Genomic DNA, 13,383 nt, shown 5'->3' on the forward strand with positions numbered 1-13,383 from the left:
TGCCATTTTTATCCCTGTGTTCCAGTCTGATTTGTCTGATTACTGTTCTTTAAAAAGCTTCCTACTTTCTTACCTCCTTGCCTTTGAGAATAATTAATTGGAATGACCTTTACATTCCCCACTGAATTCAGTATTTTAACCAAGACATAACTTAAATTCTTCTTCTAACATCTTTTCTAACTACTGCAGACACAAGCAGTCTTTTTTTCTCAAACTTCACTTCATTCATTCAGTCAGAAAATACTTATTGAACTCATACCCTGTGAGGAGCACTGTGTCCATAGTAATGAACAAAACAAAATCCCTGCTCTCATGGAGCTTACATTCTAGTGGGAGACACTCGAACAGACTCTGGTGATACTGAGGGAAACAACACTGGGCAGAGGGATGAAGATTGAAGCAAAGGGAGGTCAGGGCTACTTCACATCTGGTGTGAAGGGGATCCCTCTGATGAGGGCACATTAGAGTAAAGGTCTAAGAAACTCGAGAAAAGAATATTCTGTGTATGTATCATTCATGTGGATTGCATTATTTATTACCAGACATTATGATTGTTTTCCCATGTGTATATTTATTAACCTCCCCAGTGGGTTTTTAAGATCCTGAAAGGTAGTGGCCTCTCAACACATACTAACTTCACATCACTAGCATGTTGCCTCAGATGTGGGCATTTAGTGAATATCTGTCCCTGATGATACAGACATTTAAAGCTGATGATTTCCCTGTATGAATATAGACCCAACATAATAAATACCTGAAGTGTAAAGTATTTTTTGTAACTTGTGTTAACAGAGTCAACTTCAAGTTGGACTTACCATTTGTTGGATGTGTTTTCCTCATAGTGAGTCTAATTTTCACAATTACACCTTGGTCTCATTGAATGAAGAATTTAATCGTGGACGAGGACTAAACGTGGGTGCCCGAGCCTGGGACAAGGGAGAAGTCTTGATGTTTTTCTGTGATGTCGATATATATTTCTCAGCCGAATTCCTTAACAGCTGCCGATTAAATGCTGAGCCAGGTGTGTAAAATGTTGGTAGGTGTATTGAGTGTAAAAGTTTAGAACATTCGAGTGTCAGCACATTCCATATTTTGAATCAAGTTAAGATTTTTAAAGTTATATTTGGCATGATTTAATTGGAATATTAAGTAGGAAAGTAAAAATTTGCCCTTCTGAAGTTCATACCCCTAATTATTTTATGGTCAGATTCCAGTGTATACATTTGAATCCAAATAAACAAATGGAAAAAAATAAAGTCTTGAAATTGATTAAGGAGAAAGTAGAACTCATCAGAAAAAGCCAAGCAGTGTGATGTGTGTGAGTCAGAAGCACTCTTCCTCAGGCAGGTGGTGCCAACACGCATGTAGGCGTGCACTCACGAAGAAATCTAGGTACAGATAGATGGTGCGTGAGCACCTACTGTACATTTTGGGATGACTACTGTACTTTGTTTTATTTGTACATATTTCAAAAATGTTAACAGCAAATGACTTTTATATATCAGATATTATTGTAATGTGATAAGGAGGTTTTTCTATATTAAAAATTCTCATAGTGTATGTTTTTTATATAGAACTACTCAGATCATGCAGGTTGTCTTCTTGCGAATCATTTTGGTTAGGGATGGTTGTCAGGAACTCTTTGAGACTCAGGGGGATAAATGAGAGTTAGATTTACTTTTTTTGTGGCAGAGAGCATGAAGGCCAGAATGTGGTAGTTGAAGATGTATTTGCTTAATGTAAAAGAAATATTCTATCTGAAGTATTTTATATTCATTTAAAATTTTTTCTTTAATGTAAAAGAACAATTTGCCTTTGGGAAATTGAGCTCCCCTTCCCTACATGGGTTTTAATGAAGATGAATGAAGTCTGCTTGGGATCTTGTATTAAAAATACTGCCACATTATTTACAGGGTCCTTTGCAGTTTCTGACTTCCCTGGTGGCTCAGATGGTAAAACGTCTGCCTACAATGCAGGAGACCCGGGTTCAATCCCTGGGTCGGGAAGATCTCCTGGAGAAGGAAATGGCAACCCACTCCAGTATTCTTGCCTGGAGAATCCCATGGACAGAGAAGCCTGGTAGGCTACAGTCCATGGGGTCGCAAAGAGTCAGACATGACTGAGCGACTTCACTTTCACTTTCTTGCAGTTTCTGAATACTTTATATTACCATGTCTGATTGAAGCCAATCCCAGCAAGGTGTTCTCTGTTGAGGGGAGATGGGCTAGCTAGTTAGCCTTAATGGTCTCTTCAGTGCTAACTATTTGAAAGCTAATAACAAGGCCTTTTGAGGGGCCATTTGGGTACTTACAACTCAGTCTTCCCGAGTTTTCTAAATCTTGTTCAGATCTGTCTACAGTTCTATATTTTACTTATTCTCTGTATATCCATTGTACAGTGTCCTGGATTTACTGTTTCACAATTCAATTTGAAGAATGGATTTAATAGATGTTTTGGAGTTTCTTGGTGATTGGTTAACCTATCTGTTACTGCTCATTCAGTGAAATAATGATTAATAAATGGCTCACCTCATGAACACCTAAGAGGATACTTTTGAGCATCTCCTCAGAGTTAAAGGGAATAAACATGTCAAAAGGGAATAAAGCATCTTTTAGTCTTTTTCTCTGTTCTTTTGCAGGGTTATAGTTTCATAGCCTAAACTATTGATACATTGTAGAATCATTATCATGATCATCAACACGAGATTTTAGTAAACTGAACGTTGATAGAATGCAATTTTAATAAAATAAAATCATCATATGTAATAAAAACTTTAACAAAATTATAGTAGATATTGAAATAAAGATCAGTGCTTTATTTTATTCTTTTTGTGGTGTAAATGTATATTTTCATTTATAGGTAAGAAGGTGTTTTACCCTGTGGTGTTTAGTCTTTACAACCCTGCCATCGTTTATGCCAACCTGGATGTGCCCCCACCTGTGGAACAGCAGCTGGTAAGACTCTTACTGTCAGTTATGAAAAGCCTCAAAGATCCTTGCTAGGTTCCTTAATGTTTGTTTCACTAGTAGAAAAAGTTTCAATTAAAAACTATAGTTACTATAAACACATTTTCATAGTGTACCCTCCTTCATAACATGCTTTCATATTAATTATTTCAGAATTGTATCATTCTGGCAGGGATGTTGGGGATAGGAGAGAAAAGTTTAGGCTACAGAGAAAAATTCATGTTCCAGATTGTGAAAATTTTCTGGTCATTTCTACCAAATTACTTTTAGTGATACTAAAAATAAAATTTAATTTTAGAACCTTACTGGAAATTAAAACTACTAAATAAGAAGGAATAGTATACTATGGGAAATTACGTAGAAAGTCTTAGAATGGGAATGCCATATATCAGAACTTAACAGTTATTTACAAAGTTACACAAGTTTTGAAAAAAAAAGTTAAACTTCTATGGACTAATTCAGATTTACCGAAAAGTTGGAAAAATAGTATAGAGAGTTCCTGTACTTCACCCAGTTTCCCCTAATGTTAGCATTAGTTCAAATGGTTCATTTGTCAAAATTAAGAAATTAACATTGGTAAGTTACTTTTAACTCCACTGTAGATTTTATTAGGATTTCACCAGTTTTTCTACTACAGTCCTCTTTCTGTTCCAGGATCCGGTCCATAGTACATTGTATTTAGCCTAATCTTTTATTGTTATTAATAACATTAAGAACAAAAAGGAAGCAAATAAACTAAGAAGATAATTTAACAATGTTAAAAAAATGAAAAATAACTCCAGGAAAGAAGTAAAGATAAAAGCAGAAATTAATGAACCAAAAATAATAGGTTGCCACACATAGGAGCTTATTCTTTATGTGCAGGAAAAAAATAATCATAAAGTTAGGTGAATTCAGGGTATAAAAGAAAATACAACATAGGGAATTAGAATAAGAAAACATTACAAGAAATCAACCTCATATAGTAAGTTTTAAAAAATTCTAAATAGGAATTCCCTGGTGGTATGGTGGATAGGAAACTGCCTGCAGATTCAGAGAACACGGTTTGATCCCTGGCCCGGGAAGATTCTTCATGCCTCAGAGCAGCTGAAGCACACACCACAGCTATTGAGCAATCTGTGCTCTGCAACAAGAGAAGCCAGTGCACTGCAACAAACAGTAGCCCTCACTGACCTCAATAGAGAAAGGCCACACACAGCAATGAAGATGCAGCACAACCAAAAAAAAAAAACCCTAACTAAAAGGAAAAATTTGAAAGTTTATAAAATATTAACATGAACTAAACTCATGTTAGTATTTTATAAAAGCTCATCTTAGTATTCTATAAATAAAAGAGATGGAAGCTCTTAAGAGATTAAGAGCAACTAAAAATATAAGAACAGTTATCAAATAGTTAACCTCCAGATATATATATACACACACATATATATATTTCACTGTTGAGTTTTCCCAAACTTTCAAAGAACAGATAATAGTAGTACCGTATCATCTGCCTGCCAGGTTCATCTGTCCATGGGGATTCTCCAGGCAAAATTACTGGAGCAGGTTGCCATTTCCTTCTCCAGGATGAAACCCAGGTCTCCTGCATTGCAGGCAGATTCTTTACTGTCTGAGCCACCAGGGAAGCCCATCTTCATACCATCCCCTGGTAAAACATGTATACATAGCGTACATATACACAGATGTCTACTTTATCTGTAGGCCAGTATTAGGAATATAGATACAAATGGGGTCAAAATGACAAACTGAGCATCCACAGCTGCCTTATCTGACACTAAATCCTTTGTAGAAGTAAATTATTAAAAATGAAAACCCATATTAGTATAGGAGAATGAGAGAAGTGCCATTGGGAGATCTAAATTTTGAGAACTTTCTATAAGATGACAGTAGTTGTCATAGGATTGGTTACTGGAGGAGAGAACAGTTTGGAACATATTTAGGAGAACAGTGACAGTGAGGCTGCCTTGCATTCTCTGAGCTCATGGAAGACAGGCGTGGTGGAGTCTGTGCGCTTCTCTGGGAGGTGTGCTGAGCAGCAGGCATCACAGGCATTGACCCACAGGCTGAGGCAATATGTTTGGTCCCTGGAGCTAGAGAGGCAGGATAGAGCCCTAGGATACTGATTAGAGGGTGGACGGGGAGCCCCAGACTCCAGAGGTGAGCCGCTACTGGCACATTCTGTCCAAGACCATGTTTAGCCCCTTCTTCACTGTTACTGGAGATCAACCTTTGTAATCATAGCTAAATGGTTTTTGAACAGGATTTTTGAAACAAAAATGAGAAGCAGCTAACCACAACTAGCCAAACAGTTGAGGAAAACTAACACTGTGAAAGAAGACCAAATTTCAATAAATAGAAAAATTGACACATGATAATATGAATAGAAATAGAAAACAACTTTAACTTAAATATGTCTTTAAGGAAATTAAAGAAAATGTTAATTTCATAAAATTATTAGCATTTGTTACTGAAAATAGAACTTGGAAATTGCAAAAATACAGAACTCAGTAAATGGGCTGAGTAGCAGAATGATCACAGTTGAAATAGATTTGTAAACTAGCAGACAGGCCAACTGCACATATAAAGACCAAGAGGCAATGTGAGAGAAAAATCAAGATATGGGAAATCAGAAGCTCTAAGACTGCTGAATAATTGGAGTTCCGAAAGGGAGAGAAGAGAGAACAAAGCGAGGAGGAAATAGAAGAAAACATCAAAGAACTAGGGAAAGAGAAGTCTTCTGGCATTTGAGAACAGAAGGGACAATCCTAATAGTTTCCAGAGATGCTCAAAGTAGCAGAATCTAGCTTATCTACAAAGGAATAATAATCAGGTTGGCACTTGCAGCCTTTGTGATAATATTGATACTAGAAAATACTAAAGCAGTCCCTTGAACATTCTAAAGAAAAATAACTTCAATTATAGAATTCATATTTGACCTATTTGAAAGCAAAATAGACATTTTTGAACACTGAAGAACTCAGTTTAACTATTTTTCACAGGCCTTGTCTAATTCAGCAGAATGAAAAATGAGCATATTGAAAGAGGAAGACCTAAGAATAAGAGTGGTCAACAACAATAAGAACCCAGTAAAACTTCTTTAATTAGTTTCTTTAAATAGTTGATGAAACACATAATAAAAAAAGTTAAATAACAATTTAGGATTAAAAAGTCAAAAGGTATATACATGGTATAATGTGTGTATTACCTAACTCTGTCCCAAGGTACCCAGAAGCAGAGACATCCTTAGAGTAATAAGCATGCCCAACTCCCAGATCTTAGTGCTGAGATGGGTAATAGAGGAGCCCAGAACATCTTGTAGCTCTAGAAAGAAAAAGATGATGGTATATGTCAGAGGGATGTAAGACCCTGAAAGAGCTCCCAGTGGCAAAGCTGGAACAATTTGAACAACAAACTAGTACTGGATTGTAACACCAGCATAAAATAAATATCATGAGTTCATACTGATATGAATAACTTTGTGAGTGAATAAGGAGATAAATAATAATAATAAATGACAGATTGATAGGTTGATTAGATGGGGGGAAAAAGGGGACAGATCTTCCCACAGAATTTTAAAGAACTCTTGTAGGTACTCCCTTTTCCACAAGGTGGAGCTAGGTGACTCACTTCCAAAGAAGCAAGTAAGAAAAAAGAAAACTTTTTCTTCTTAACTTTTCAACAGAGAAAGCTGGCAGGCACATGTTAACCTAAGTAATGAAGGTTAACATCACTAGTGTTGTACCCCTCACATAAGATATAACAAGAAGGGCATGTCACCCCTGTGGTCTTTCTTCCAAAAACCTATAACCCCAGCCTAATCATGAGAAAAACTTCAGACAAACCCAAATTGAGGGACATCCTATTAAATACCTGACCATTACTCCTCAGAACTTTCAAGATCATCAAAAAGAAGACTGAGGGGCACTCACAGTTTCTCAGGAGACTAAGGAGACAACATCAAATGTACTGTAGTGTCCTGGACAGATCCTAGAACAGAAAAAAGAGCATTAAAGGAAAAACTGGTAGAATTCAAATAAAGCAAAAAACTGATGGAATCCAAACAAAATCTGGAGTGAGTTAGTAGTAATGTATCAATGTTGGTTTCTTAGTTTTGACAAATGTACCACAACAGTGTGAGATCATAACATTTAAGATCATGTAGCTAAAGCTACATGAGAAATATATGGAAACTCTTTATTATGTTGTAGTAGTAGTAGTAAAGTTGCTCAGTCGTGTCCGACTATTTGCGACCCCGTGAACGGTAGCCTACCAGGCTTCTCCGTCCATGGGATTCTCCAGGCAAGAATACTGGAGTGGAGTGGGTTACCACTTCCTTCTCCAGGGGATCTTCCCAACCCAGGGATCGAACCCGGGTCTCCCGCCTTGGAGACAGATGCTTTAACCTCTGAGCCACCAGGGAAGCCCTATTATGTTATAACTTTTCTGTAAACCTGAAATTATTTCAAAATTTAAAAATCTAAAAATTTTACTTGAAAAACAAACCAAAAGAAATGCAAAATGGACTCAACCTATAAGAATGAAGAGCTAATGTTCTTGTCTGGTTTGCGAGAATGTGGACAAAGAATGTTTTGAAGTAGGTTCATTCTAGATGTTGTATAGAAAAATAAGTTTAAGTGCTTCCACTTCAAATTCTAGTTTCACCACTTTATAACCATTGCAAGTTATTTAATCTGTTTAAGCTTCTTGCTCCTTAAAAAGCATAAGACAAAAGTTTGCTCTCTTTAATGTTTAAAGATACATTAGAACAGTCATATATATATATGAATTAACAAAAGCAGCTCCCGTCTTTTGATAGGGTGCTCATGGTTTATGACATAAATGGCATTATTTTGAGAGAGGGATAACTTAGGTGTGGCATTGGGTTTTTTTCTTTTTGCAGCTTGAGGCAGTTGTAAAATGACTTAATGTAGCTTTTTACAACTGTGTATTCTGTAGTATTTTTTCATTTGGTGAAATTTTAACTGTTAGTGTTTTTGGCATTGTGCTTTGTACCATTTATTAAATAAAAATTTAAAAAAAAACTTGAAAGAGAAGAACTATAAGGTAAAGGTAGCTTATACTGTACCAGATATTAGAAAATGAAACTTCTATAATTAAAGTTTGGTACTGGCACGTGAGTAGACAGAATTTTGCAATAGAATACAGACTCCAGAATTAAGCCTATGTATATATGGAAATTTAGAACGTGATAAAGGTGGCATCTCAAAATGACTGGGGCAAATATATGATCTGAGGACAACTAGGTAGCCATTTTTAAAAAGATCAAATTGGATCATACCTCAGATTATACAGAAGAAGAATCTCCAAATGGATCAGAAGTTCTAAGTATAAAAAATAAAATCATAAAAATGCTGGAAGAAATATATGGTGAATTCCCTTATAACCTAAATGTGGGAAAGGCTTTCTATATATGATTTGAAATCTAGATTCAGTAAAAAACTAATAAAGTCGACTATGTAAAAACTGAAAACTGTCACATCACAAAAAAGAATACCAAAAGTAAAATCAAATGACAAATCACTAACTTAGGGCAAAATACTTGCAACATTTATCACAGATAATGGGCAGTATCTCATATATAAATTATTTTTAGAAATCATGGAAAACAAAGACCAAAAATCCAGTATGCTGCTGCTGCTCCTGCTGCTGCTGCTGCTAAGTCACTTCAGTCGTGTCTGACTCTGTGTGACCCCATAGACGGAAGCCCACCAGGCTTCCCCATCCCTGGGATTCTCCAGGCAAGAACACTGGAGTGGGTTGCCATTTCCTTCTCCAGTGTGTGAAAGTGAAGTTGCTCAGTCGTGTCTGACCCTTAGCGACCCCACGGACTGCAGCCTACCAGGCTCCTCCATCTGTGGGATTTTCTAGGCAATAGTACTGGAGTGGCTTGCCATTGCCTTCTCCGAAAATCCAGTATAAAAATAAGCAAAATATGAACACACAATTCACCCAAATGTGAGATAAAGAAAAAGCTATAAAGATGAGCAGGCTCTTATCCTGATGATTTATAAGCAGAGTTAGAAGTCACCAACTTCTGTTTTAATTAAACAGTAAATACCAGCAAGCTGCAAGGGGTTTTTACTATACAAACACCTTTGAGTGATACTTAATTGAATACAACGTAATGAGTTATAAAACTGTGATATGGTCTAATAACGGAGTCGTGATTAATGAAAATTGAAGTCTTGAAAATAGCATCCACTTGTAAATAAATAAATAAAGATACATTAGAAAGAAAATAGGAAATACACCAAACATAAAAAAATAGGTAAAAGACATCTGACGGTAATTCATAGTAAGCAGTTTGAAATAGTCATTCTTCACAGGAATGAGTTAAAACAAAAGGTGATAATTTTTTCTCCTGTTAAAGCACCTGTTTTATAAACAGTCACATGAGTTAGGAAGGCTGGCAGGGTAGAGTCTCTTCTATCCCTGCAGTGGTGTGGGAATGCAGGTGCACTTTCTGGTTTGAGATTGTCAGGTAAGTTCATCCCTCTGATCCAGTAATTTCCACAGCAGGAGTCTCTCCTGAGGAAATAATCAGAGGTGTAGAGTAGCAGTATGCAGAACATTGACAACATTCAAATCAAGTAGAACTCTAATATGATAAGTTGAATTATAGAATATACTGTAGTGAATGTTATGTGTCAAGAGGAGATTGTTCATGAAATGGAAATAAATACAACTGTATAAATGTAGAAGTAAATGTAAGGTTAAAAAATGGAAGATGGTATATATATGTTAGATATTTTAATACTATAATATCTAGTATTTTTATGTACATTTTTCTTCGTGCAAGGTACTGTTCTGTTAATTCATTTAATCCTGTAACAACCTCTCAGGTAGGCACTATTATCACCCATATTTTATAAATGAAGAGAGAGCTAGGCATGAATGGGTGCCCCTCCCCCAGTGCACAGCTTGCCAAGGTGGGGCCAGGAGCCGGGCAATGTTGGCTCCATAGTCTCCACTCTGTTATATTAATTCATTAAATAGTGAGTGTCCATTCTGTGCCAGCCATTATTCACCACTGGAACCCCGAGATACATACAAATGTGGTTATTATTCATAAGAATCTTTAGTCTTGCAGGAAGAGACAGAAAATAAAATCAGTTAGCAAATAACCAGCCGATAATTAAAAGAGGCTGAGTTGTGAAGAATGATGAGATCATTTCTGTGCTGTTTGGTCAGAAAGGCCTCTCCAAGATGAAGGTGTTGGAGGGCCATCTGAATGACAGGAAGGAACCTGCTGCACAGTGACTGGGGAAGGCGGGTCCAGACAGAAAAATAGCTAGTGGCTTTCCTAAGATGACTGGAGCACAGTGGGTGAGGGAGCACAAAGGCCAGGTCATGGAGAGCATGTTTATGCCCCTGTGAGAGGTTTGAATTTATGCTAAGGGTGACGGACAGCCTTGGGAGCTTTGATTCTGTGGAGAATGAATTGTGCGTGGCTCCAGCTGCAAGTAGCTGGTTAGGCTTTTGCAGTAGATCGAGGAGGTTCTGTGGCTTGGGCAAGGGTGGTAATTGTGGAGAGAGGTTTAGGTATGATTTAGAAACAGTACTTGCTGTTGGATTAGAATGTGGGGAGTGAGTAAGAGGCAGGAGTGGCAAGAGGAGAGAACAGGACTTCTGGTTGAGCTTGGTAGGTGCGTGTTGCTTATTAGTGGCCTGAGGGGACATGTCAGGGTTGCCAGGGGATTCATGAACCTGTTGTTTGTGAGGGGCTGAGAGCTGGAGATGTAGCTTATGTGTGGATAGCTGCATCCCCCACTTGCTTAGGAGAAAAGTAAGAGTAAAAACAATCAGGGATTATGGATAATATGAGTTTCCTTCTACTTTCCTCCATGAAAATGTGCTGATTTAAAAATCAAGCCAATGCCTCTTTCCCTCAAGTCTGAAATTTGAAGAATTTTCATAATATTTATTAAATCAGAATTGGCATAGGGTAGAAATGTCAGAGTAGATGTTTTAATACTTTGCACCAGGATTTTATGTATTATATATTTTTTGACTGAAGAGATAAGAATATTAGAGCCTAATCTTGGTTTTGCCACAGAAGTTATACCTCTATAAGTTTGTTTATTCATTAAAATATTTATTGAAAGCCTATCCTGTGCCTTGCATTGTTCCAGGTGCTAGAGATACAGAAGTGATTAAAATTAGCAAAAGGTCCTGCCCTCAGGAGGTTTTACATTCTACTAGAAGCAGGAGAAGGAAATGGCAACCCACTCCAGTTCTTGCCTGGAGAATCCCAGGGACGGGGGAGCCTGGTGGGCTTCCGTCTATGGGGTCACACAGAGTCGGACACGACTGAAGTGACTTAGCAGCAGCAGAAGCAGGAGAAAAGAAGCCTTCCCCACCCCAAACCTCTCAAATGGAATAGGAAAGTTTGTGTTTCCTTTATTAGCTCCTACTTGAGCCAGATCCTCAGTACTGCCTGGGTCATTCTGTTTTTCCAGTTGGTTCTCTCATTCTGCACAGCAGCTTTTTCAGACTGTCCCCTGAAACTCTCAACTCCCCTAACTCTTCTCAAAAGTTACTCCCTCTGCAGATCTGTATATTCTTATATTCCTGCTATCTGTAAGAATTTTCACATTGCCGTATAGATCACTCAAATTCATTATGTCCAGAACATTGCTCCACATCATTCCTCCTGGGCTGACCCTTTGCTGGTGCTGCCACTCTTGGGGGAGATAACCGTTACGTACCTTTTGTCAGGACAGCAGTCTGTGGTCCAACCTCCTGCCTAGTTTTGTAGGGCCCAGGAGTATGGTTGAAAAATAATTCCAAAAGGATAATATTTCATGACATATGAAAATTTCATGAAATTCAAATTTCAGTGGCCTTAAATAAAGTGTTTTGGAACACAGCATGTTTCTTTAACTGTTGTTAATTGTTGGGGTCCTTTAATGGACCGGGACCTGGTGGTCCCGAGTCGACAATAAGAAAGTGAAAGGGAGAGCCGGAGGGAAGGAGGGAGAGAGAGAAAGAAAGAATGGGGACCCAGGCTCTGATGGAGCAAAGGTGCTTTAATGATTTTTCTGTGAGCATATATAGGCTTTGGTAACAAGAAGTTTCTTACAACAATGATAAAGATCAGAAAACCAAACGTACAGCAAACGTTACCAAGGGAACAAAAGATTAATAATGGTCACAAGGTCAGGAGACAATCCATATCTCAAGAAAGGGGATCGAGACTAAGCAGTTTTGTCATAAAGAGAATGTTTACTAAAGGAGATTCAAGCCTGTCTCACACAATGACCTCAGTTCCTGGGAGCAGCGTGCTGCTCCACTTGAAAAGAAACAAAGGACTTGTGAGAAACAGCACGTAGGAATCCTCCTGTTAAACACCCCCTGACAGTTAATGACTGCTTTCACTCTACACTGGCAATGTTGAGACAGATTCTGTGTTCTTCAGAGCCTAAAATATTTACTATCTAGTTTTTATCAAAGTTTCCTGAGACCTGCTCTACATTCATGGGCACTGACACATCTGACTCCAGTATTTAGATGCATCATTTTTCACCCACAGTGCTCTTTCCCACCTCAGGCCTTTGCACAAACTGTTGTCTTGCCTGAAACTCTCTCCCAGCATATCTTCTTTTACGTGATTAACTCTTGCTTCTCTCTCAGATCCCAGCTCTCACTTCATTTCCGGGAGGAAGCTGTCTCAGAATGCTACACTTTGGGTGAGGGATCAGTCTCTCTCCTTTCTGTCAGCCTCCTCACAGCCGTATCCTCACTTCCCTCCATATCTGAATAGACTCTATGGTCAGTCATGAGCCACAGCCTCTTCTCTGCTATACACTCACCTCCTTCATCCCTGACTCCTTCCAGTGTTTTCTCTTAGAACCCCAGCCTAGTTAAGGGCACCGCTGTCAACCAGGCCTCTGAGCAGCAGAAGGCAGAGAGTGAGAAACACACTCCTGCTGCACAGCACAACTTTAAACCCTTGACCACAGGCCTCTGGGTCTCAGGCTGCCTCCAATCCCTGCTCTTTGTCCTGCAGTCCAGCTGCACGGTCCTTCCGCCTCCCAGCAACCCTCGCCACTTCCCACTCCACGTATCCTGCTTCCTGTTTCACTTAGGAAGGAGAAGCAGTCAGGCGTTCACTTCCTTATTCTCCTGTCATGAGACCCATGGGCCTCACTGGCCCTGTCACATCCTCAGCCTCTCTCTCTCTAGTCCCAGTAGAGGAACTACCCACATCCTTTCCTAAGGCCAGCTCGTCCTTCTGTAGTGAACTTGATAGAGCTCATTCCTGATGTCTAAACAAGGACATCCCTCCAGCTTTCTTCACTCTCTCATGTCCTAACATTTTGGATCGCCATTAGCCTACAAAAATACTATAATACCATTTAGGTCTGAAAAATGTAATAGCTTTTTCTTGACCTGG

The 13,383-nt window shown here is 38.4% G+C and overlaps 1 protein-coding gene across 9 annotated transcripts in view; it reads left to right on the forward strand.

The window, feature by feature from the left end:
* The window catches only part of CSGALNACT2 (chondroitin sulfate N-acetylgalactosaminyltransferase 2), a 72,075-nt gene that overhangs the window by 34,939 nt on the left and 23,753 nt on the right, over positions 1-13,383 (forward strand). For all 9 annotated transcript variants that reach the window (XM_055425688.2, XM_055425691.2, XM_088841879.1 and 6 more), the window contains 2 exons: positions 843-1,021; positions 2,860-2,954. In XM_055425688.2, the coding sequence (XP_055281663.1) occupies positions 843-1,021; positions 2,860-2,954 (274 nt within the window). The remainder of the gene's footprint in view (positions 1-842; positions 1,022-2,859; positions 2,955-13,383) is intronic.

This window comes from Moschus berezovskii, chromosome 12 (genome assembly GCF_049115385.1).
Source record: "Moschus berezovskii isolate FMDL1 chromosome 12, NW_MosBer_1.0, whole genome shotgun sequence".
NCBI lineage: Eukaryota > Metazoa > Chordata > Mammalia > Artiodactyla > Moschidae > Moschus > Moschus berezovskii.